Raw genomic sequence first — 27,621 nt, forward strand, 5'->3', positions numbered from 1 at the left:
AGCAGGAATCTAAACGTTTACATTCTTTAGCTAAAAATTACTAATCTTAACGGCTGCATTGTTTGGCTAGACTAGGTATGTAAATTTTACGTTCTTTAGCTGAACTAGGAATCTGAACGTTTACGTTCTTTGGCTAAACTATGAATATAAAGGTTTACGAATCTAAACTTTTATGTTCTTTGGCTAGACTAGGTATATAAATTTTAGGTTCTTTGGATAATTTTATTTTGTAATTTTCCTCCAATTTTTTTATTGAAAACAAATTCAGAGTAGCAAAAGAAACGTTTTCATTTATCAAAGTAATTTTACATACGAAAAAAGCAAAAATTAGAATCAATGTTCATACTATTAGGTAAATAAACACAGCAATGTATCATTTAACGATATACAACAAATTATATAAAAATAAAATGAATCTTTCTTTATACATGGTTTCACAATTGTCTACAACAGATTAAACAAATTTAGATAAAAGTTTAATACCAAAAATTACGCCCAAACTGAGTACGAGTACAGGGAATAGAATTAAGCACTATTTAAGAAATTCAGTACATTTGATTAGTTGCTGAAAAAAAAGCAAAGGTTAATCAGGAAAGTTAACAGCTATGCTTATAGATGCACTTTAATAATAAATTCCAGGCATGAAGATTCATTAAGCTAAGTTCAGTTACGCAAATTTTTATTCGATAAAAATATACATGTTGGGTTCCAATTTAATTCATTAAATGTTGCCTTGAAGTTCAGCTTTTAAGAAGGTCAAACAGGGGTCACAAGAAATTTCATAATATTGAATAAATTGAAACAAAGATAAATATTCAAAACGAAGATCTTTTTTTACATTTCAAAAACAGGTGTGATAAAAATTTTCATAATATTGAATAAATTGTAACAAAAGATAAATATTCAAAGCGAAGATCTTTTCTTACATTTCAAATACAATTACAAATGATCACAAAATATATAAAAATACGTTTAAAAGCTCTCACAATATTATATGAACGTCTAGAAGATCTAAATTCAAAAATATAAAAAAATATAATCACTTTCACAAATACAATTACAGAATTATACGCCATTAAATAAATCATATCGGCGACAGACGAAAACATGGCAATCGCAAAACGTCGCTGAGAAAACATCACAAGGCGAAAATGCCCTCGTACAAAACAAAGTGAGTAGAAAAGGTCATCAATTCTCCCTAAAACATCGTCATCGAAAATAAAGCGGTTCAAAAATTTCGCAGTTCAAAAACAGCGTCTTCGAAAAAACGAAGATAAAAAATACAGCACCTTCAAATCATCGCATAACGATCGGTAACGTCACAGACGTACTGTTCTCAGTCTTTGATATTTCGCCTATTCGCGAAATGATTTGTCAGTGCAAGAAAAAACAAGGAATGTTTTTACTTTTATATTATCGATTTAAAAAATAAATTTTTGCTGAAAAATAAGAAAGTAATAAAGCAATCAAAAACTGAAAATGAGCAAAAAAAAATAATTCAATAAATGTCACGTCTTAATGGTAATATTTCCAAAAACATAGTCTTAAAAAAATGAAAAACATTAACTAAAAGGATCAGAAAAAGGAAGATGAGTAGCTCCATGTGGTTTTACCTTTATTAATTTTGTTTATTAATTATAATATTAACTGTTATAAGGTAGCACTAATTTTCTACTCACTTTCTGAATGCTTACGTTTTCTTCTGAATTTTTCACAAAAAATATTAAATAAATTATTAAAAATGTTCCCCAGTCCTTTTTGCGCTCACATATTACGCGAATAAGGATTTACAACTTTCAGAGCTGAAAATCACATGTCAGCAAGTTATCGTCATGCGATAACTTGTTAGGCGCTTTATTTTTTGTATCATATTTTCGACGACCTTTTAAACTGCGAAGTTTTTCAATTGCTTTTCTCTCGACTACCATGTTTTTTGGCTTAGAACTGCGACGATTTGTTTGCTTTTCTCCCGTGATGTTTTTTTCTTAGGACGTTTTCGTCTTCCGTTGTTATTATGGAAGTTTATGCCAGCGATTGTTTTCGCCTGTAAACAATCATATGGACTAACATCTTAGCATTTAACATTTTGAATTCCAGCCTATCTTTCAATACTATTGCAAAGTGATGATGAGCTCCATTCTACATATAAGAGGCATGTAAAGTAAAACTCTACATAAAACACGCTAATAATTATTTAGTTATTTGTCACAAACTAAATAAGTTTAATATTCAAATTAAATACATTCAATACAAATTTAAGCATAAATATTTGTTGCACAAAAATAAATGATGCTTAAGGTATTTAAAATGAGGTGTACCTATGTAAGCTTAGCATGTTCAGTACAAATACATAAAATAATGAAGTGACATTTGTTTCGAAATTACGTATATCTTGACTATCCCAAAATTTTTAAGTTATCAAACTAGGAAAAAACTGAATAATCTTGAATATTATGAATAATGTTAAATACCAAAAATTTTGTATAGCGATCACTGTCGTAACATGACTCATCCGATTTTGCTTTTCTGTGGAAGTGGTGGTCGCTTCAAAGAGGTTAAATTTAAAAACGATGTTTTATTCGTGTTCTCAGAAATGCTGATCATTTTTAGGAGTTACAAAATGATGATCGCCATGACAGGGTTCACTGTATGCTGAAATCCCCACTGAAGCCATTCGCAATGACCACCACTTCTATAAAAGCAGCCGATATTTCTGAGAATATAACATCGATATTAAACGTTACCTCTTCAAGGCAACTATCTTTAGTTTATTTGATATGCTTTAACAAACCATTCTGCAATACAAATAACAGAAAATATACCTACTGTTATAAAAAATGTAATCATTTTAATAAATTTCAGAAAGAGAAAAGAAAGTTTGAAATCATGAACTGACACGTCGTAAAGTTTTAATACTGCAAGTAAATGAAGAATAATACTTACTGAATTAAAGCATTTATAAGTAAAAATGGCTCGGCGTGTTTTCTTTCCAGTTTTCAGTACGACCATTAAATTCTAATTTTCTGAAAATTCGTTATAGAATGCAATTCATTATTTTCATGACATACGACAGAAGCTTTTCAAATTTTATGAAAATTAAATTAATAACAGAGCCTTGCCATTTTATTTTTCTTACGAATGTGTTTGTTTCGAAGACTTACCTTTTTTTGGCCAGTTATACCACAAACCAGATACTTTACTACAAGGAGGAGGCACTCTGAAATATGGTGCACGATGATTAAATGAAGGCGTTGAGTGTCTAAACATTTCACTGCTTTGTGTTAACATAGGAGGTCTCACATTATCACTGCTTTGGGTTAACATAGGAAGTCTCACATTATCACTGTTTTGGGTTAACATAGGAAGTCTCACATTATCATTGCTTTGGGTTAACATAGGAAGTCTCACATTATCACTTTGGGTTAACATAGGAAGTCTCTCATTATCACTGCATTGGGTTAACATAGGAGGTCTCACATTATCACTGCTTTGGGTTAACATAGGAAGTCTCACATTATCACTGTTTTGGGTTAACATAGGAAGTATCACATTATTATTGCTTTGGGTTAACATAGGAAGTCTCACATTATCACTTTGGGTTAACATAGGAAGTCTCTCATTATCACTGCTTTGGGTTAACATAGGATTATCACTGCTTTGGGTTAACATAGGATTATCACTGCTGTGGGTTAACATAGGAAGTCTCACATTATCACTGCTGTGGGTTAACATAGAAAGTCTCACATTATCACTGCTGTGGGTTAACATAGGAAGTCTCACATTATCAGTGCTTTGGGTTAACATAGGAAGTCTCACATTATCACTGCTTTGGGTTAACATAGGAAGTCTCACATTATCACTGCTTTGGGTTACCATAGGAAGTCTCCCATTGTAAGGAAGACAGTGACCTCTTTCTGGAGTTAATTCAAAATTTATATCACTGTGAACTTCTCCTGCCGTTAAATCGAAATTTATATTACTGCTCTGTGTTAACATAGGAAGTCTCACATTATAAGGATGACAATGGCTTGCTTCTGCAGTTAAGTTTCCATATGTATATGGCCTTGCAGATGTATAATAATTATAATGCTCTGCGTTGGGCATTAAAAACGCATCTGATGTTTGATTACTATTATAAGGAAAATTGCTATTGTAAATGGCAGGTACACCTGGCATATTAATGTTGTAAGGAGAATAAAATGATTGCAAAGAATCATGATAGTGAGGATTTAGTAAATGATGGTGATGTATTAAATTGTTAACAGGAACAGAATTAAAATACGATTTTGTTTTGAAACTACTATTAAAAGACGGCAAGGTAGAACCTGAAACACATGCAGTCCTAACAGGATTTGGTATCTGTCCTGGAATATTTCTGCACATGTTACCTGTATGCATTAAAGCTTCATCTGGAACATGTGTAGCTCTAATACTACTATTTGGTACCTGTCCTGGAATATTTATGGACATGTTACCTGTATGCATTAAAGCTTCATCTGGAACATGTGTAGTTCTAATACGATTTGGTATCTGTCCTGGATTATTTATGGACATGTTACCTGCATGCATTAAAGTTTCATTCATATTATTTGTCATTAAAAAATTCAGATTATTTGGTAACGTATTGCGATTAGATGACGTTCTTTTTGTGAACTGACTCGAATTCACTTCACTATCGATATTCCGAGAAATACCTTGCGAATACAAATCATTCGAAAATGCAGGAACTCTTGCAGCATATTTAAACTCTTGCAGCATATTTAAAGGGATGTCGTTTAAGCACGTGGATGGCGGTAAAGATGAAACCGAATTTGGATTAGAACTTAGAGCACTTAACTGATGTTCTGATATTGATTGCTGCGGCGGTAAAAAGAACTCTTCATTACTTTTTAAGTTATTATTCTTTTCGATCAGCGAAGTGTCTGGTCCTAAACCTTCAGTCGAGAAATTTACACTTTCAGCTGCAGAATTACAGTCTTTTCTCAAGCTCCGAGTTTCAGGCACAGATGCACTGTCGAGATTCGTTGAATTGTTGAGTGGCATAGACATACAAACTTCACCTTCTTGTACGTTGTAACTTAATGTATTAACGTCAGCGCGTTTGTTATTGCGACAGGCAAATGTCTCGCTACGTAATTTACGCGTACAAGTAACATTTTTTGTTTTTTCATGCTCCCTCTGGTCATTTTCATAAATTCGCATAGTGACGTATTCTCTTCTAAATACTTTTTTAGCCTTTGCTTTAATAAGCGTTCTGGATACGTCAAGTTCTGGAACATATGTCCAATGTCCCGCTCTAGTGTGCCGTGTAGAAGGCGGTATGCGTTTGAAGCATATATTTGCAGATAGCGCTCCCGCCACACTTCTTTTCCAACTAACTCTTGTTGTGCATTCTGGAAAATACGCACCAATACAACTAACTACTTCCCTGGCTAAAAGCTTTTTCTCATTGGACCTTAAAAATACCTCTCTAATCATATCTTTATACGTAGGTGACTTCCTCTTTACGGAAGACCTTGAATTAGGAGTATTGTCTACAGCAGCATTTGTTCCAGATTCCATGTCACTTTCGTTACTCGTCGATGTACAGTACTGTGCAAGCCAAGCTTTCTTCGGTAGAGATGCTCTTAACTCTTTCGATGCTGATACGTAATTGCTTAGATCGTTGTTACTGCATACATCTGTAGTATGTTCGTCCGTTGCATTCACATCTGTGCCACAGCACATATTTGCTGATGCGTCTTCATTATTCAAAACTTGACTAGGTGAATGGTATTCCCCTGCAGGCAATAAAAGATTAGATTTAATATGCTGAGAAGAAGGTTTTCCCCCTGACTTTAACTCGTGCAAAGCATTAACTTTCATTTCGAGCCGCTCACCAGATTTTATACGTTTCCTTTTCTTGCTTGTTGGTCGGATGGAAAATGTTTTCTTTCCATTTGTATGATTACAGTCCTCAGACAACTGATCACGAATACTGTCAGATGGGGAACCTGTAATTTCTTTTAACAAACTGTTTTCAGTACTTTGATTCTTTTTACTAGCAAGCGTTGCTACTGAAATTTCAGATATGGTTCTTTCACTTGCTGACTGGTTTTTAACTCCTTGAAAGGCTGGAATGCTTCGATTTTCTTCATCTTCAATATTCTTGCCATTTATATCATTCGTATTAATGCTGGATGTATTTATAATATTTTGACTTGCTATGAACTTAATTACGGATACTGTACCAGGACTGCATTCATGAGAAGCTGAAATTACGTTTTCAGAACCATCTACTTCAGGATTACTGGAAAGCGATTCCTCAGAACAAGCTGAAATCTCGACCATGGCTTCCTCCACACCATAAAGTTGGTTTAGTATCAGAAAATCATCACACTGAGTGTTAAAGTAATTTGTTTGGTCCTCCATGAAAGAAAGGTTATCAAGCTGGATCCCTTCTCCGTGATTCTCACTCAATGCAATGGACATGCAGTCTTCCCTTGCCAAAGGTGTTACAGAACTGGCTAGCTGAGTGTTAAAGACATTTGTTTGGTCCTCCATGAAAGGAAGCTTATCACGTTGCACCTCTTCTCCGTGAGTCTCAGCTAATGAAATGGACATGGTGTCTTTCCTTTCAAACGGCGATATTGTTACAGAACTGATTTGAGCCGGAGAAGTAAAATAAAGATTCTGATCCGGTGAAATAGGCACGTTGTCTACCCCTGCAGATGTTGATACTGCTCCACCATTAATACTTTCTTGAGCTGTGGGAAGTGCTGGAAATATGCGACTTGCTGCATTGTTTTGCTCTTTCGTAGTATCCTCGCTCGATGAAATGGACATGCAGTCTTTCCTTGAAACTGATACTGCTGCTAAAGTATCCATATTTTTACATGTCTTTGGAGGTGAAAGAGTTTGGTGTGATTGTGCAGATTCATCATCAATCGGTCCACCATTAATACCTTCATGAACTGTGGGAAGTTCAGGAAATATACGATTTGCTGCATTGTTTTGCTCTTTCGTACTATCCTCGCTCGATGAAATGGACATGTAGTCTTTCCCTGAAGAACATGATACTACTGCAGAAGTATCCATACTTTCACATGTCTTTGGAGGTGAAAGATTTTTGTGTGATTGGGCAGATTCATCATCAATCAGACCACCATTAATAGCTTCTTGAAATGTGGGAAGTGCACGAAATATACGATTTGCTGCATTGTTTTGCTCTTTCATACTATCCTCGCTCGATGAAATAGACATGTAGTCTTTCCCTGAAGAAACTGATACTACTGCAGAAGTATCCATATTTTTACATGTCGCTTGAGGTGACAGATTTCGATGTGACTGTGCAGATTCATCATCAATCGGTCCACCATTAATACCTTCTTGAACCGTGGGAAGTGAAGGAAATATACGATTTGCTGCATTGTTTTGCTCTTTCGTACTATCCTCGCTCGATGAAATGGACATGTAGTCTTTCCCTGAAGAACATGATACTACTGCAGAAGTATCCATATTTTTACATGTCTTTGGAGGTGAAAAATTTTGGTGTGATTGTGCAGATTCATCATCAATCGGTCCACCATTAATAGCTTCTTGCACTGTGGGAAGTGCAGGAAATACACGATTTGCTGCATTGTTTTGCTCTTTCGTACTATCCTCGCTCGATGAAATGGACATGTAGTCTTTCCCTGAAGAAACTGATACTACTGCAGAAGTATCCATATTTTTACATGTTGTTTGAGGTGAAAGACTTCGATGTGACTGTGCAGATTCATCATCAATTGGTCCACCAGTAATGCCTTCTTGAACTCTGGGAAGTGCTAGAAATATACGATTTTCTGCATTGTTTTGCTCTTTCGTATTATCCTCGCTCGATGAAATGGACATGTAGTCTTTCCCTGAAGAAACTGATACTACTGTAGAAGTATTTTTAAATGTCGTTTGTGGTAAAAGACTTCGATGTGACTGTGCAAATTTATAATCAATCGGTTCATCTTTAATTTTCAGGAACGGATTAAAAGTGGCTTTCTCTGGGGCTTCTTCTAGTATTTTAATTTTTCTATTTGGTAATTCAGATTCGTCTGCTGAAGAATCATCCTCATGATATTCTTCTACATATTTACCATACTCAATTGTGTATTTTTCGTATACAATTTTGATTTCATTTGAAGTACGATGTAATAAAAACGGTCTAATACGTCTTCTAGCAGTACGCGAAATTGAAGAACTACTTGCATACGAAGTATAATTTCCTGTAGCAGATTGCGAAGTGGAGGAATCATTTGACGAAATATTATTACCTGCGTTTCTTTGACCTGAGTTAGCATTCAAACATGAAGGGTTCGGTGAAAGCGGCTCTTCTTTAATTTCTATATCGGCAAACGCTGGACTTCCTGTTTCCACAGTATGATCCACATAATTTTCTATCAAAATAGGGTTATTAGCCTTCTTGCTTTCCATTCCTGTAGCAGATTGCGAAGTGGAGGTATCATTTGACGAAATATCATTACCTGCGTTTCTTTGACCTGAGTTAGCATTCAAACATGAAGGGCTCGGTGAAAGCGGCTCTTCTTTAATTTCTATATCGGCAAACGCTGGACTTCCTGTTTCCACAGTATGATACACATCATTTTCTATCAAAATAGGGTCATTAGCCTTCTTGCCTTCCATTCCTGTAGTAGATTGCGAAGTGGAGGAATCATTTGACGAAATATCATTACCTGCGTTTCTTTGACATGAGTTAGCATTCAAACATGAAGGGTTCGGTGAAAGCGGCTCTTCTTTAATTTCTATATCGGCAAACGCTGGACTTTCTCTTTCCACAGTATGATCCACATCATTTTCTATCAAAATAGGGTCATTAGCCTTCTTGCCTTCCATTCTCTAGTCTATGCTGTTGGTGGTCTGTATTTTCTATTAAAAAATAATAAAGATAAAATGAGATATATTCAGCTACGCCTGCATCTATTTATAGCACGACACTCATGAAATAAAAAGTTATGTTTCAAACACTCAGGGCATACCTTCGATATTACTCAAACGAAAATCAAAGAAATGACACCATAAATTAAAAATTTTCACTCAGAGCTAAATGAAGCTATTTCATAAAGGAAATTTTGTCATTCGAAAGGATCATCACTGATTCTTCGCCATATTTAAATATGGCGAAGAAAAATGAAGGACGAAGATAAAAAAGAATGTGGGGCGTGTAGTTACTAATTTCGTTTCCATCAGAGAGCATTTCATTCCAGAGGTAAGTGATAATCCGCTTCGTTCTTAATACACACACGTTTTGTTTACAATATAAAACAATGGTTACGCATTATTATTAGGCACACGCCTTTATCGTTATTAGGCTTAACACCTTCGTTCTTCCATCAAACTAAAACGTACAGAATATCAACAGAGACAAGACGTCCGGAGCGCCACTTAACGTCGCAAACTATCAATTTATAACATCCTGCCCACCCCTGAACTGCATGTTCATGAATTAAATCTAACTAATCAATATTATACAATACTTACTTATCATTACAATAATAATTAATTATCAATACTACAATTAATGTTAAAAACATAATGAAAAACTACATTAATACTACAATAATACATAACAAAACAATAAATAATAATAAGAACATATAGAATTTTACATGAAATTTTAAAGTTTAAATTGTCTTATTTTATTAGCATATAGTCTATTCTGAAAGTTCCAACCGATACAAAAGTTGTATTGGTCGTTTCACTAGACCAGATTAAAATTTTACACTACAGGATCGTATCTTACCGTCGCGTCCAGTATACGTTTCCACAATTTTGCCTATATTCCACATATTTCTAGGCAACCGGTTGTCTCTAATCAAAGACTATATCATTCACCTTAAAGTATCCTTTGACCTTTGTTGGTGTTATACAGTTTGCAGATTTTAAAGTTTAGCAAATATTCGTTTTCCATCGTTTCCAATAATGATCTAACAAATTTTGTCGATAGTTGTATAGCTTTATCATATTATTTCTATCTGCATTAACATTTCCATCATATTTTACCAGTGGTAAAGAAATCAAACGTTTCCATAGAAGAAAATGCGAAGGACTTAAAGAAGGTAACTCTTGTGAATTACTGTACACATAAGTAATCGGTCTTGCATTTATCACTGCCTCTATTTCTGTTAAGACAATTCTCAATTCCTCGGTTGAAAGAGACGACTTCTCAATTATTTTCTTGAGGCATGTTTTCACTGTTCTCACTATACGTTCATAAAAGCCGCCCCACCAGGCTCCCTTTTCAATGATAAATTTCCAGTGAATTCCAGTTTTCCCGAAAAATCCTCTAACTTCTTGGTGGTTAATTTTCTTCCATATTTCCTATATTAGCTCTTTTGAAATTTTTCGCATTATCGGAGTTGAAAGTAGAACATATTCAGCTCCGTGAAAAGAATCTTCGAAATGCAAGTAAGAAAGTTTCTGTACTTAAATTAGGAACTAGTTCTAAATGAATGGCTCATGTAACTGCACACGTACATAATAAAATATAGTGCTTTTCTTTGTTTTCCCTTGTAAACAACGGGCCAACAAAGACAATGCCAATCACATCGAATGGAGGAGATTCTAGAACACGATCTGCTGGAAACGGAGCTACAAAATTTGCTCCGTAGTTCAGCCAGTGTGTCAGATATTCCTAAATGTAGTACCTGAGCCTCCATAATTAAGAGTTCTGCATATTTGTTTCCTCCAGGAATTAACCATGGGTGTTTTTCTTTCATTTCACATTTTGAAAATTCTAGTCTTCCCTTTATGTATATCAGTTTGTTTTTCATCTAATTTTGGATCGAACTCAATAAGTTTCCATACCCCTGCTATTTAGCTGATCATTAAGCAGTTGATTTCTTTCTCCTTTAAAATACTTTGATTGGATAGTTTTCACCCAATACATTTCTGCTTCTGACAGTTCTAAAGCTGCTAAGGGACCTTCTTTCTTGTCACCAAATTTTCTCGTTATGTATAAAGCGTTTTATCCAAGCTGTAATTCTATACAATCTTGACAGTTTGCTATATTTTTCTATATTGAGAACTGGTTCTGATGTCGGTGTGACATTACATGCAAACTGCACTGTAGTTTTCATTTCATTTTTCTTCAGAATTAACTTCACTCAAATTTCTTCGGAGGCCATGAACAATCTGGTAACATTAACCATGGAGGATCTTGTCACCATTTACCGTCTTTCATTACATTTGAAACATTTTTTTCGTTTCGTGAGTATATTGGCTGGGTTGTTCGTACCCTTTACAATGATGCCAGTTTTGAGGATCGGTACAGTATAGTTCTTTATTTCAGCTACCCTATTGGATATAAATTGTTTCCAATCCTTCACCGTTCCTTTTATCCAATGCAATGTAATGGAAGAGTCTGACCAAAGTAAAATATTGCTCACTTCGAATAGATCTTTCAGGTAATCGGCAATTCTGGCTGCAACCACCGCAATCATTAATTCTAATCTCGGTAGTGTTAGTTTCTTTAAAGGAGAAACTCCAGTTTTAGCCATCACAAAACTAGTGCTGATGCTCTCTCCTTAAAATCTGAGATACGCTACAGTACCGTAAGATCTAGGGTTGGCATCGCAAAATATGAGTAACTGCAATGTATCTGCAATGATCTCCACATTGGTCGGAAAGCATTTCCTTGCCATTGAAAATTCCTTCAGGAGTTCTACTTCAGAGCACCAGTTTTTCCAGGTTTAATTATTGAGGTAATTCTTCATCCCAATTTATTCCTCGTTCCCACAATTCTTGGAAAATTATTTTTAGCCTGACAGTAAAGGGGAAAAGAAAGCCCACTGGGTCAATATTCTTTCCGCAGTTCTTATTATTGTACGTTTAGTATCATCAGAATTCAAAACAAAATTTAATAGGTTTTTGACGTCAAATTTAAAAACATACTTTTGAGTATCCCATAACATTCCCAATGCCCTTTGAGGAAATAACTGTATCGTCTGATGTACTAGTTTCAAATTCATAATCAGACCACAGGTTTCCAAGGTCTACAGAATTACCTTTCCTTTTTCGAAGTTTCATTCTCGATTCCTTTGATTATGTACTCTGCTTCTTTAGATCATTATATGGCAAATCATCTATCCACAGAAATCGTATGGCAAATTATCTATCCACACAAATCGTACAACATCAGGATCAGTCTCTGGAGCATGAGGAGGATGCGATGAAGCATCAAAAACCAATTCTTAATTTCGTTGTATTCTTATCCTTTCGAATTACAAGGTGATGTGGTAAATAACATATCGGATTCTGACCTGCATCATTTTGTTCAGTTACTGATTCTACGATTCCCAGCTTACAGTATTCTTCTATCACAGATTTATAGTCAGCATACAAGAATGGATCCTTATAAAATCTTCGAACCAACGAAATAAGTCTTTTCTTAGCATTACCGTAATTATTTTCAAAATTATCACAGTTATGTTTCCAATGAAGTTGTACTTCATAACGGCCTTCTTTAAAAGTGAAACTTGATTCGAAAAGAGCTTCTTCATCAGAAGCGGACACTTTTAAGTCATTATGGATACCTAGGGATTCTAATTCCCAAAACGCTTTTAACTCAGACGACGTTAACTCACCCTCATCCAAATCCTTTATAAGAACTGTGTTTAAAACTCCAACGGATGATGGTTTTATGCTTAGAGAGGAATGTGGAACTAGTCCTTGAGTTGACCATCCCATCAATGTATCATCACCGATGAACTTCAACGTTTTGTTTTACCAGAAACTATTTCCCCTAAATAGTCTGATCCAATTAGAAATCAATTTTATGATGATTACTTTGACCATCTTCATAATCAGATAATTTAATATTGAAAGATTGGATCTGTTCATTCAATTCTTGCCTAGGATTCTCTATTAAAGCATTACAAATTTCTGGGGATTCTAATTCTTCAAGCATTACAAATTTCTGGGGATTCTATTGCTTCAAAGCATTACAAATTTCTGGAGATTCTAATGCTTCAATAGTCAAACTTTTACTTTCGTTTTCGATATTACGTAACTGGAATTTAACCCTACATCTTGTAGTTTTCACTGCAGCATTATTACCAGAAGTGTGTAAATTTATTTTTTCTTACCGACGACTGGCAAATTTAATTTCTTCGATAAAATTTCATGATTAAATAAATGTTCGTTGACTTCCTGACTTCCTGAATCAAGTAAACAATGAACTTTTAATTCCTGTGCCACAAAAACAATGGCTCGAAATGTTTTGTTTGTTTACCATTTGTAATTTCTTTCTTTTCTGGCATTACTGACGTCAATACTGTTTCAGAGTTTTTAACAGAACATGAAGTTCACATGAAGAATCATTTACAACTGGATAGGCCTTTTCACATAAACCCTTTCTGTATTGTTGCCTTTTGTGACATACATTAAACATTCAACCTTAATTCTGCATAATTTTTTAGTATGGAACTTTTTATAACACAAGAAACATCTAAAATTTCTTTTCAGAATATCCTTCTTTTGTGCTATGTTAAGTTTATTACAATCGTCTGATAAATGATCTGTTACTTTATCACAAAAACACAAATTACCAACAAATGTGTTTAAAGCCGCAGCTGTTGACTGTTTTCTTGGATTTTTATTTTCGTATGATAACTAACTACTATTTCATATGATGATGATTCGTTCCACCCAACAGACTACGAAGATCAGCCTAAAAAGTACTTTCATCACCCAGCTTTTACTCTTCAAAACATGCACTGCATTTTCGACAATCCACCCAGACACAACAGAATACACGGCTTTCACTAACGGCTCAAAGATCGAACAAGAAGGTTGGCAGCGGTGCAACCATTCAATGCAACCTTAGCTCACACACAGAATGGCAAGTGCACCTTTAGAGATCTAAACAGCGTGCACCAAGCTGAACTGACAGCAATCATCTACAGTATGCAAGCGCTCCACAAACTACCAACGGACACAGTCCATATCGTCAGTGTCAGCCAATCATCTATCTATGCTATTAAAAAACCCTGCACAAATTCACCAATAGCCCGACAGATACACACAATTATCAATTCCAGTCAAAAGAACTTAGTTCTTACATGGACGAAAAGTCACAGCAGTTGCGCTGGGAATGAAAGACCGGACTTCCTGGCAAAGCAGGTAGCCCTCGAACAGTCAGGCACTACCATACACATGCCATGGCCACGCTCCACACTGAAGTTTACTCTAAAAGTGATGGCCAAAGAAGACTGGCAGAGACAATGGGACCAACGACCGCAAGGCAGAAGGACGCATTCACTTCTCCCATGTGTCGATACTGAGCGCACCATTTATAATTATTCTCTCTCTCAACATACATGGACCGTACCGAAAGTAATTCTATGAACGAAACATTTCAGAGACTGAAATATGCGTTTGTGCTAATCCGGGTGATCCAGACCATTATTTATTCCAATACCCAATAACAGCAGACTATCATCCCACAGCACCAGGAACACACTTCAAACGCTTAATGATAAAACACCGAATCCACATTAGTATCAACAACATAATTGACACACTCCTTCGTAACGGATTGGAACTGTGTGCCGCATATCTCTTATAAGTGCTTCTTCCTCTCTGGCACAAACTCCAGTTTTCCAATGGATGTGCCTTCATAGTCATTGCAATAGATTATCTTAGTCTATGAAGGTTAGTAATGACCAAGACAATACGCCCACAGCTATGCACATCAAAAATGGCATAACTGGAACTGGTGAACTCTATATGCATGAACTATGACTCAATCCATAAACTTTTCATGAACTGACAATGAAATGTGAACCGTCTATGAACTGCTACACTGTCCCAAAACATCGCATTAGTAGCACAATAACTTAACCAATATAAATAATATTTAATGTCTTTCCCTTCAATTCTATTTATTTGTGTAACTATGCTTATATTTATATTTCCCCATCAACTGTAATGTATTGTATTGTAATGTCATTGTCATCAGCAACTGTATCTCCCGGCCATACTCTGTACCCCAAGTTCTCTATGCCCTAATGATAACGTTTCAATTAACACCGATGCGTGGCGTGAGTACAAACTGTAGAGGTGTTGTTCTCAAGAAGGTTAGTGTGAAGGAGTAACACCAGTTCTGCCAATGGCGATGATGTGTTGGTTCTTCTCACACTTAGTCCTGTCCTGGCGATTAAAGGGACCCAATCGCCAAATCCTAGTGGTAGGAATATCGTCACCCTGCAACGTTTTTAGTTCGAGCGCCACTGTAGGGACATTAGGTACTTTTTGAAAGCACGATAGATGAAAACGGAGCAATGCTCTCGCCGGGAATCGACCCACGGACCTCTCAAATACGCGCCGAGCGTGCACGCTACTACCTCACGCTAAGAAGAAGGGGGGAAGAAATACCTTATGTATGTTTTATAGCAACAACACTCAACAGAACATTTTAAAAACAAGCATAAATGTCATTAAAATACGCTTATTTTGGCTAATCTATATAGAGTTTCTTTTTCTTTAAGCATCTTTTCTAACAATTAGAAATTTGTTTCAATACGCAAATCGATGTTCTTGCTTTCTTCTGCGTGCTTTGTCTCCTAAATCGTCAACCTCTCCACAATGTACCTACCTATAAGGGTTTACCTGATCTGCTAAAAGTTCAGTAGTCCTAAACATCCCATAGACGAGGAGCAAATTATTGCTTTGTCTAAAAGTAACTAACTACAAAGCCAGACAAAGGTTTAAATATGCTTTTTATTTTATTATTTTTTCTTAATCCTCTTGTTTGGAACATAAAAGCATATTCTTACGCTAAGAAAATCAATTACAGCTTGTGGTGATGTAATTAAATAAGAAGCGTCAAATTCAAACTAAAAATGTGGACTAGTGGTCAAAGACTATACAATTTTAATTTAAGCTGGCTCAGGAACACTGTCGTCATAACAAACTCAAATGCGAACAGCGATAATGCAAAGACGAATAATTACAAATTATCAGAGCTGGGAGGAACTAATGAAGCGAGCAAGCGGAGGTCAGAAACACACAACTGTCTTACACTCCAAAAGCTTTAGCTTAAAAACTGTCTAAGTGATTTACATTCTGGTGAGGAAATAGAAATGGGAAATTATAGTAATGGCTGAAATTATGAAATTATAAACAACTGGGTAATTTACACAATAATAATTGTACATATCTTTGAAGTATAGTTTTCTCTCTCTTTATGTATTTAGTTCCTTTATACGTTTCATTTTAATTTTAGAATTTTCGGATTTAAATAAAGATTTCTGTTATCCTATAATAATAATAAAAACACTAGACGCATTTAGAAAATACAAAAGAAATTTACAGAAAAGCCTGCTAATTTTATTTCTTTAGTAACATGAATATTCAGAAGAAATATGAAATATATATGGTAAAGGTCGGTTACGGAGCCGGCGTGGCAGAATTTTTAGAATTTAATAACACACAGAGCAACAAAATCTAGAAATGGCAAAACTATTAGAATTTAGAGCAGGCATTGGAAGCAGAATTTAGAAAGGCACTAGGCAGCAGGATTTAGGATTCACAGAGGTTGCAGCAGCTGGGAATATGCCTACCGTCAGGCCTGTGTATGATCCATTAAGACCCATTTATCAGGACTGGTTGATCGTCTCATCTGTTTAGGGAACATATGTCCTGAATGGGAACAGGGAGCGTACTCAAGCTTATATTCGAGTATGTGTGGAATGGACAACACAAGCAGGAACGGTTAACTTTACCCTTTATTCTCCACGATATTACAGGCGCTCCCATACTTCGAGATACAAAGACCAAACACTTGTGGTCTGAACGTAAAAATATAAGTACTACTAACTAACTATATTTAAATAAGAGCTAAACTTTGAATATTTTAAACAGATGACTAACACTGAGGTTGGCCTTTCAGATTATTACGTATGTAGAACGCAAACTGCTGAAAACTACAGTGGATGGACAAAAATATGGAAACACCTTGTGAAATGCACGTTTGAAAAGAAAGATTGATTTTAATGAAATATGTAGGTGGCGCTGACGTTTTTGACTACTGACGCCACCTATACAACTTCGTAAATGTGTTAAACAGTTCAGTTGTTGTCGGAGTACTGTTATGTGAAGTTGTCATTGCATTATGTCAGAGTTAACAGACTTCGAACGTGGGCAAATTGTTGGAGCACGTATGGTAGGTGCTTCCGTAAGCAAGATAGCCGAGGTGTTTAGTGTTTCAAGAGGTACTGTATCGAAGATTTATTCCGCGTATTTGAAAAGCGTAAAAACATCATCTGCTAAATCACAGCGCGGACGAAAGTGTGTCCTGAGTAATCGTGACAGACGATAATTAAGGGCAATTGTGACGAAAAATAAGAAGACCACAGCTGTAAAAGTTACTGCTGAAATGAATGTTGTGTTACCGAACCCTGTGAGTACCAAAACAATTAGAAGGGAGCTTCATAAATAGGGAATTGCTGGCCGTGCTGTGCAATTGAGAAGCCACTCATCAGTGATGCTAATGCCCGTAACAGGAAAAGGTGGTGTTTAAGTCATAAAGCCTGGACTATAAAACAGTCGAAGCGAGTAATATGGTCTGACGAGTCTTCTTTCACATTGTTTCCCACTTCTGGCCGAGTTTACGTCTGGAGAACGCCATCTCAAGCCTATAATACAGACTGCTTGTTGCCAAGAGTGAAATATGGCCGGGGGTTCTGTTATGGTTTGGGCAGATATCGTGGTTTTCTGCTAGCCCCATGATAACTGTGTCAGGGCACATGACTGCCAAGACTTATGTGAACATTTTGGCCGATCAAGTTCATCCCATGGTACAAACTTTGTTCCCCGATGGTGATGGTGTCTTCCAAGACGACAAAGTCCCTGTTCACACAGCTCACATTGTCCAGGACTGGTTTTCTGAGCACGAGGATGAGTTGCCCCATCTCCCCCGGCCACCACAGTCACCAGACCTGAATATTATCGAACCTTTGTGATCTACATTGGAACGGAAAGTGCGTTCTCGTTATCCACCGCCAACATCGTTATCTGAACTTTCCACTGTTTTGCAGGAAGAATGGTATAATATTCCCTTGGCAAACATACAGGAACTGTATTTATCAATTTCGAGAAGACTGCAAGCTGTTTTGGATGCCAACGGGTTTCCAACACCATATTAAGCACAGAAACATGTTTTTTTAAAGGTGTTTCCATATTTTTGTCCAACCCCTGTACAATACGTCTTAGATATCAAGAGGACTAAATCTCTGGCCTTAAAGACGGACAGTAACTGATTGAAAGCTCGCGTGAAGTACAGTGGCAAGAAAGCTCTCTCTATCTCCATATAACTCTGTTCTTGGCGAAAAGCCACTCTTTAAATACTTAAGCGTTAGCAGATACTATTTGCATAAACAATTTAACGAGTTTATTCTGGACGGAAGTGGAAAATAAGAGAGGACAGTGAAGTTTTAAAGCAAAATAAAGGGTGGTCAAACTTATGATTCTTACAACATTAGATGAATCTTTGAACTTGTCAGTTTTCAACTTCTTTAATAATCAAAAAATTACTTTCTATATTGCCTGTCCATGTGATAAGATTAGAAGCATTTCTGGTATTTTCCATGTTAGTGTTTAGTGAAAAGTAGCAGAAATAAAGGGAAGATGTTCAGAAGGGATGTTAAGAAAATGATTCGAGTATCACAAGTAAAACATTCAAATATTATGGTTTCATTGTTCTTCCAGATGTTCTCCAAAAAGTAAGAAATTCATCGCAAACGATTTGTAAAATAAATCCATTACATGTTAATACCATGAAAAAATTTTTCATTTTGCCACATTTTTTCGGAATCTTCTAGAATCGTGGGTCTATAAAATCTTGCCTTCAAATTCTTTTAAACTTTGCAAGCTGCAATGTGTAAAATCCTAAAAAAAAAAAATCACCCCAGCTAATTCTGTAACAGGAAAAAGGAAAAAATCTTTTGGGAGAAAACAAAAATCAGAGTGTGTAAAATTAATTTTATAGAGAAAATTGATGTATATTCTGACAATTCTGAATAGGCTGAGACAATTACATGGGTAAAAAACTCTTACCATGAAGAAAGTAAAAAGAAGACATTTTTAATTAATTAAACAGCTTTTTTGCTTTTGCTATTTCGTAAATTGCGCTTTATTATACCTTGTTTATTTTTCAGCGCCCGTGACTTATGGACTGACCCGATTATTCATGTTGTTTTCTAAGTAGTTAAGCATATTTATTTGGTTTTTAATTTTTTTAAATAGCTTCTTCATAGTTCGTGTTTCCATCCGCGGGAATGTTAAATCCCTTTGCAACGGATGGTGCTGCCATCGCTACTATAAGAGAAAAAATGCTTACTTTGCAAACGAAGCTGTGTATGTGTGGACCACAGAATGCCTTTCACAAATATGTGAATGAAGTCTAATTACTTAGTTAATCAGTTACAGTCGACTAACTAATAATTAGACTGACCATTGGTCATTTGGATGTAAATAAGGATGTTGAATGTGCTTTTAGAATTTTATTGCCTTGTAAATTTCAATTTTGAAAAGCATATTTTAATTTTTTTCCTAGTCAATTTGTTATTTGTGCTTTTGCTTTGGTATATATACCTCCAAACCGTTAAAGTAAATTAATACTACTCAATAAAGCAAAGGTACATACCCTACTTAGTCTACGTTCAAAGAAGTTACAATGACTACTTCATAGGTAATGCCAGTCAGAAGTGACTGAGCAGCTTCCTCGAGAAGAGGACTGAACTACTCCAACTATAAATTTTACGAGAGGTTTCTCCCACTTCCCTAGCGTGGCTTCGTGGTGTAACGGTAGCACGCTGGGCCGGTATTCCAGAGGTCTGTGGTTCGATTCCCGGCGAAGGCGGTTGCATATTTTTCATCTCTCCTGCATCCAAAAATATACCTAATGACTCTACAAGTGGCGCTCGAACTAAAAGGGTTGTGGATGATGATTCTCCGCACCCAGGATTTGGCGACTAGGTCCCCTAAACCCATAGTCGCCCTTTAAAAAGGGGAGTATATAAGGTATTTCTCCCAATTCCCTAGCGTGCCTTCGTGGTGAAACGGTAAGCACGCTGGGCCGGTATTCCAAGATTTTGGTAACCACTTCCAATTTATCATTTCTTAATAATATAATCTGAAACGCGTTCTAAATATATTTCGTATTGGGTAATTATTGAGGTCCACAATAGATTAATTTTACTTTACATTGTCTCTTATGCCAATAAATTTAAATCAAAAGCAGAAGCGTTTTTTAAAAGCATTTAACTCTTTCGGATGCAGCATCACGTATATCCCCTAGCCACTGTTTTTATTATTTTAGCGAGTCAAACAATACCGATTTTGCGTTGCGACTTCATATAGTAGTGTTTCAAGAAAACTGCTCATATACGTATACACATAAAATTACAATGAACATTTTCTATGACCGAATTATTTTCATCGTAAAACTTCCAAAATGGCTGGAAATCCTAGAAAGTTGTGACTTTACATAGTAGTTTTTCAAGAACATTGCTCATATACCCATATACATAAAATTACAATGAAAATTTTCTACGGCCAAATTATTTTCATCGTAAAACTTACAAAATGGCTAAAAATTATTCATCATACATCAAATATTCTTAAAGGAAAAAATAAAATTGAATGTATTATAAGGGAAACAACAACAACAAAAAAAAGTGAAAACAAAATCTAGTACTCACTAATCAAAGAAAGCTTTAAAGATGGCAGTCAATATCGGAATGAAATCTGGAAATCGATTGTACAGGATACTTTTATTGAAGACCCTAAAATTGAGAAATAATACTCGATCAATAATAGTATTTTTAAAAATAAAAGTAAAATTCAAGCACTAATACAGCCACTGAAAATTCTAAGCCTTACTGCCAGAATTTCTTCAGCATAGGTATGTATGCATGTATGTATGTATGTATGTATCAGATAACTGGTTAGGTACTTAAACAACTTATCACCTACTCACTTTACTGAAGAAATTAATAAAAATGAATTAATAATTGAAAAGAAAAACTGATAAGAATAAATTCATATGAAATAATTGATTCATGAGAAAAACTTATAAGGATAACTGATAAAGGTCAATAAAATTGATTCATGAGGAAAACTTATAGGATAACTGATAAAGGTCAATAAAAAGATATTTCCAATTGCTACAGAATGCATTAAATACTGCCTTGTATGTGTAGGCTTATTTAATTATGGCAAAGCACACTAGGGCTACCTAAGGGGAGGGATGCCTTCATGAAGGACTTTCTAAGAGAAACTGGCTCGTATACACGTTACACATGGAGAAAACCACGAACACACCCATGCAGCCAGCCCGTTCGCGGGATTGGAACCTCGGACCGAACTACCAGTGTTCAGCGACTTTATCGCTCGGCCGCTGGTGGGCTCCTAGAAACTTCAGACTCCCATTGTTCAGTTTTTAATCCTTCAACGTTTTATTTCGAAGCGAATGGAACCAGCTGAGCTCGTTTCCAGATCGGCAGTTTGGTTTCTCCAAATGGTTATCCATCATCATGCACCTAGTGAGGATTGTAGAAATTGTGAGCTCCGTTATATATAAGCAACAAACCACTGCTTTTCCTATGCTACACTTGGCAAAGATATCTGCATCTGTCATGAAGATTTAATTTAGAAGCTCACCAAGCTCAAACGTAGCAGAGAGCTGGTGCTTATTATTTATTACAAATAGAATCTTCAGCGTCATGCATAGCAAACATTATTCTGTAGCTACTAAGATCGAGACCGATGTCCTACAAAATGAATTCTCGACCGAATCCTCTATTTTAGGGATGGGTAAACTTTGGGATCAGGCTGCAGAGTATTCAGATTGCATGAAATAAAAAAATTCTCGAAACTGATTAAAGTTCACGAGATGGAATAGTATTTATAACCTTCACGATTACTTTATTCACAGGTTTCATATTCAATGCAGATTTAAAAACAGCATCTTGTAGAATAAGACAACCTTGTTCCCTACATAATTTTTATCAAAGAATCCTATAAATCCAGATATTTCCTGTCATATTGGGTGCTCTATCGGTCGTAACGCTACGGATGTTTGCTATTGGTTTTTTCAAAGTTCAAAGGACTTCCAGAAATTAACGAAAAGTTCGACGTTCCTTTATAGTTCCCTTTTACGACCGCATGCATACCACTTCTTCGGTAATTTCAAAGTTCTCATCAATACTTCTCATAGTAACTAGTTTACGCAGCATCATTTATATGAGTGCTTTCATCCATAGCTACAAAGAAGAATTTAAACTGGAAAATGTGTGACTAACGTGACGTTTATTGATCGCGTCGACATTAGAAGTCATCGTTTTTCGAGAAAAGCTTAAAGTTTCAAAATCCTTTTTTCTTGTCTGGACAGCATAACGAACTGCCCTACCACTGAGAGCTTTATTAATTTTATTAATAGCATATAGCTACAGTTTAGCTCTAAGGTAACCTGCTTCCTGGATAACGTATACTTTCCTTAAACATCTGTCTATCCGTTAATTCTTTTGATCACAGATTCTTAAACTGGGAGTCGGGGGATCTGCAGCAGGGGGCCGCCAAAACTTTTTGCAATTTTAATATTCCTTTTAACTTATTATAATAATTTTCCAATTACCAAACATTTTTACACAATGTATCAGAAAATAGATAAAGGTAAGACAATACCGAGAAAGCAAAAAACGATAACGTTTCGACGCATTTTTTTTATAATATAAACGTTCATTTTACTTGCTTTGCACGTAATTGTCTGTTACTTACTTAAAATTTTCACAGTTTTATGTCTTAAAATTATAAATTTTTGAAGTTAATGACCTAAAACTGCAATAGTGTATTACAGTATAAGTGAAAAAAAATTGCCAGTTTAACTCACGGATTCACACTGTGTCGGATTTGTGCAATGCTAAAATTTCGTAAATATTATGGCGTCGCGAAAAAATCTGTGATAAAAGGGGTCACGACTGAAAAGTTTAAGAAGCCCTGCCTTAGATAGTTCCCCCCCCCGTTTTCTTTCATATTCGGACTTTGCTTCGTAATTGGAATTCTTATGCCTCGATGTGAAGTAACGAGAAAGTTTATATACTTTGAAGACTGTTACAGCTTGCTCGCAGATGACACACACACAAACTGTGTCTTTAAGATGAAGGACAAATATTAATGGTTCGATATCCAAATTGTTTCCCATCAGCCGACATGGGAAGAAGAAAAATGGCCAAGAAAGCACACGATACATGTGAAAAACCACCAGAGCGATGTACCTAGCTTTTAATACCGTTTTCATCTGGAAACCATGTTTCGCGGTTGCTATTAGCAAAGCCACTGGAACTGGCAAATAATTAAATTGTACCGTCGAAACATCTCCTCTTTTTGACGACCTTGTGATAAAAAAAACGCGTTTACACTTTTAACGAGCCAGTGCCCGAAATACCAAGAACTGAGGTTCAATACCACACACTCAGTGGAAACGACACGTCCCGACTGATATTGGCAAAGCCACTAGATTCCCAGAACATTAAATTGCTTCCTCGAAATATCATCTCTCCCTGACGCTGCGTGGAAAAAAGCGCATTTATACTGCTATAATAAGGTCCATTCTGACATACTCCTTCGTCTGCCTCAAACGTTGATTCTAACATAGATTTTAATACTTTGCAAACATATAAGAATAATTTTCCCTGCAAAATTATAGGGGCATCCTAGTTTGCTCGTAACAAACAAGTACGATATTACTTCAAAACGGATGATTTCAAGACATTTATCAACTAACGTTACGCATACTTCTTTCTCCAAGTTTGCTTTCCATCTACCTCCTCCATAAAATTTTGCTTTATCTTCCATTCGTTTTAACTACATCTGGCATTCACAAATCCTGCTAATATTGCATTCACAAATCCTGCTAATATTAAGTTCCTGCATCGCTACCCGCATATTCGGAGCACCGCAGAAGCGTTACACATTCATAAGCGTTATCAAGTAGCACTCGCCGGGGTAATTATATTTCTGTACATGACCACCCACGTGACGGGCAACCGCGAATAGCGCTCGCAAGGATTTATTCTTCGTCAAATTCTTTCAATGCTTAGATGTAGATCCATGTTCTTCTCTAACATACTAAAACACATCCTTTTACAGTACACAGCTCGTAACCATACCCACGGATAATTTACAATCGCATGCGTTTCCAGATAAGCCATTATCATTATATTACTGAATGACACTTCAGTGCACACGAAGTAATCCATAGGGTAAGGACAGTTCTGCCCATAAGGTTTTGTATGTGAGATCTCTCCTCATGAAGATATATTTAAGGTCCTAGTAATAGCGACTAATTATAGTTCAGTGAAACTAGCATACAAAAAAAGTATCAACGTATAAGCAAAATGGGTGGTGCTACATCTTGGCGAAACAAGACCTGCAACCATGGCGTCTCGCTCAAGCTCGATTAAAAAGGAACAAGCTCCGTAGCATAACCAAATGTACTCTGAAGCCAATATTTGTTTCAGGAAAGTATGATTTAAATCTTTTTATTCTTTAAAACCGTATTAGAATGTACCTAAGAAGAATTTTGAATGTGTTCTTATGTCGCAAGCAGCTGCCCTTCCCCGCTGCTTTATAAAACATGCATTCTTTTTGAACGATAGATATCAAACGACATTATATACTTTAGTAAACTTTCATAAAATCTCATCGTACATTTCCAAGGCCTGAATTTGAGAGTATCACACAATACTGTTGGAATTTTTTAGTTGATATCTTCCTCTCAGTGGAAGTGGTTTTTGATCCTCTTCTGTCTAACTAAGCACAAGTCCGCCAACACTGTCTCCAGAAGTAAACTTCAGTTCACTTTGGCGGACAATTAATGGAAGCCGATCCCTCGATGTTGCAAAAATTTAGATAGCCCTGTTGCCGTAATAAAAATTTGTGAGAAAAGTACCTTTAAAAATTTTTATTCAGAATAAAATTCTAAAATTCAGTGTCCCAGAAATGTTATTTTATTAAAATTCTGAAAACATTTGCGACTTAAATATAAGATTTAAATTAGATAAAACGTAAGATGCTAATGTCAAGAGCAACTACGTTATAAAAATCGTTACAAGGATATTAGACTTCATTAGCAAGATCAACTGTTTCGCGAAAATCTCACTATACACATATTTTACGCAAGAAAATCGCACATACTACAGTTAGTAACACGGAAATAAAAGATATTTATGATCTAAAAATGTTAACGAGATGAAAATGCGAATTGAAATTACTCGTTTTAGAATGAGTGGAAAAGTTTTAAGATGTGACAATGGTTTCATATGCTGGATCAGGAGGATAGCTGAATTTTAATCTCACTTCAGTATTACTTTGGAGAGTTTAAAAACACCAAGTGTATATAAAGTTTTGATGCATCCAACAGTAATATTATCATTCTAGCCGAGTAAATTGCATGTAGAAATCCTACTACAGAGCCGGAGCAGATTACCAGCACAATGCCAGCCACGTTCTCTGATTTCTTGCACATTTTGACATTTCTAAAAGCACCCTTTAAAATTCAGAGCATTTACCCACCCATATGAAGACAGCCCTGGACTATACTTTTGAGTCTTCAGTTGAAGGTCTCTGGTAAAGGTGCTAACGCACTCTGGTAAAGCTAAATTTCTAACGTACCAGTGGAACCAGCAGTGAAGATGGAAAGGAATTCAAAACCACATAAATGGAACCTGATTCCCTTTTGCAACTCTCTCAACTTGAAAGTAAGGTCCTGCATCTTTCAATATCTTTGAAAGTCTCTTCTCCTGATTTTAGCCTACGAAAAGGGGGCATGACTAACAAATGATGAAAAACATGAAAATGTTTACTTCTGCCTATGGACGCATGATAGCTTTTAATAATCAAGCCATAAATAAGTGAAACTTATGACACTTACCCATCAAGCACGGGAAATTGCAAAATAAAAATCTTCTTATTTTCACAGTAGAACCTGCAAAATAGGAGAAAAGTATTCATCCTCTATCACATGTTCTTTTAAAGAAGCAGTTAAATATAACTAAAACGCATTACACAAGGGGGGGTGAAAAACAGATTTTCAAATCTAGTACTTACTTAACAAAGAAACTTAAAAGATGGCAGCGACCGTCAGAACGAAATCGAAAAATTGATCACAGAGATTCTCTAACTGCAGAAAGCCTTAAAAAAATTGGGGGGGGGGGTAACAGGGAAGCGCAAAATATTATTAAAAACCCCTCAGTGACGTCTTTCTCACGCTTTAGTGACAGACAGCATTTCATCAGCATGCATATGCATCAAATAATGAACCTTTCACCTTCTCGTCGTCCTGAATGTAGGCAATGGTCCTGTAACTAAATTATATAAATACGTAAAAGACGAGCACTCGACTCGAGTAAGCGACGATGAGGAATGAAGATGGAGTGATGATGTGATAATTACTCTCCTTTTTTTATAGTATGTAAATAAATTGTAGGTTAATAGTAACACGATGAGCACTTTATGCCACTAGTGCTGTTTTTCCCATAAGAATAAATTAATAAAGTGATCAGGAAAATTAATAAGGATAAACTAATATGGGTAACTGATTAATAAAGATAGTTCTTGATAAAAAAGGATGTGTTCGTGAAGAAATTTCTAACACATGGAAAACGTCTTGCATTTAACCACCTGATCTCCTGAAATATTCGATGAGATCCTGCCAAGCATTTCACACTTTCCTTAATTTGGCGATATATCTAGTCGTTCCAGAGGCTCTCGATAGGGTTCACGTGTGGGATTTGGGCAGAACAGCCCTTCAGGTAACCCCACTGTCACCAATCCATTATGGACCTCGCAACATGGCAGATGACGTTGTAATCCTTAAAGTAACATAGGTCCAACCCGTAAAACTGCCACAGCATAAGAAGCGCTGTCATCCAAAATAATGCAGTACGCATCGTTGGACTAAGGGTCCCAGTCCATACTAGAACATCCCCAGACCATGAATTCCACCTCAACTAAACTCTTCCGTGGGCACAATGCTTTTTGGCAAAACGGACGTTTAGTCATACTGCTGCCTTGTAAACTTGCTTAGAGAGTCCTTATTAGTTTAAATTTAGTATAGAAACATATATGTCTCATGAAAGAAAGATATTCAAAACGGCATTGCGTATTTTTTAGGTAATTCACTCAAAACATCCCTAATACATAAAATTAAAAAACATCTATAATACATAAAATTTTAATTTTATAGCCATTATTATTATTAATGAGAGGTGGTTTACACCTTACATTATACACTTTGATACTCGTTTGTGCGCTGCCTAAAGTTTCTTGTCGCAAAGTCGAAATGCGCCTCTCAGTAAAGATTTAGTCTATTTCAGGCTGTTGGAAAAAGTAAGAAAAGGAACGGTAAAGAATTACTTCGGCCATTTTTATCATCAGAAAGTGTTGAAAATATTAGAAAACAAACTTTTCTCTGGTTCTGCACATGGGTTTCAAAAAAGTTGGGACTTTTATTGCAAAAATTTCAGTTTTTGTATATTGATCTCGAGAATGAATGGCGGGATTTCATGGGGTGACTGTGAAATACATTGA

The 27,621-nt window shown here is 35.9% G+C and overlaps 1 protein-coding gene across 1 annotated transcript in view; it reads right to left on the reverse strand.

Moving 5' to 3' along the window:
* Nucleotides 1-662: 662 nt before the first annotated feature.
* The window catches only part of LOC146999568 (uncharacterized), a 54,305-nt gene continuing 27,346 nt past the window's right edge, over nt 663-27,621 (reverse strand). The window contains exons 3-5 of the mRNA XM_085807825.1: nt 25,964-26,017; nt 20,733-20,816; nt 663-8,898 (exon numbers count right to left, since the gene is read on the reverse strand). Of these exons, the coding sequence (XP_085663951.1) occupies nt 3,133-8,865 (5,733 nt within the window). The 5' untranslated portion in view covers nt 8,866-8,898; nt 20,733-20,816; nt 25,964-26,017 and the 3' untranslated portion in view covers nt 663-3,132. The remainder of the gene's footprint in view (nt 8,899-20,732; nt 20,817-25,963; nt 26,018-27,621) is intronic.

Source organism: Stegodyphus dumicola, chromosome 1 (assembly GCF_044657685.1).
Source record: "Stegodyphus dumicola isolate Sdum_Otavi_A_Nest chromosome 1, ASM4465768v1".
NCBI classification, from domain to species: Eukaryota; Metazoa; Arthropoda; class Arachnida; order Araneae; family Eresidae; genus Stegodyphus; species Stegodyphus dumicola.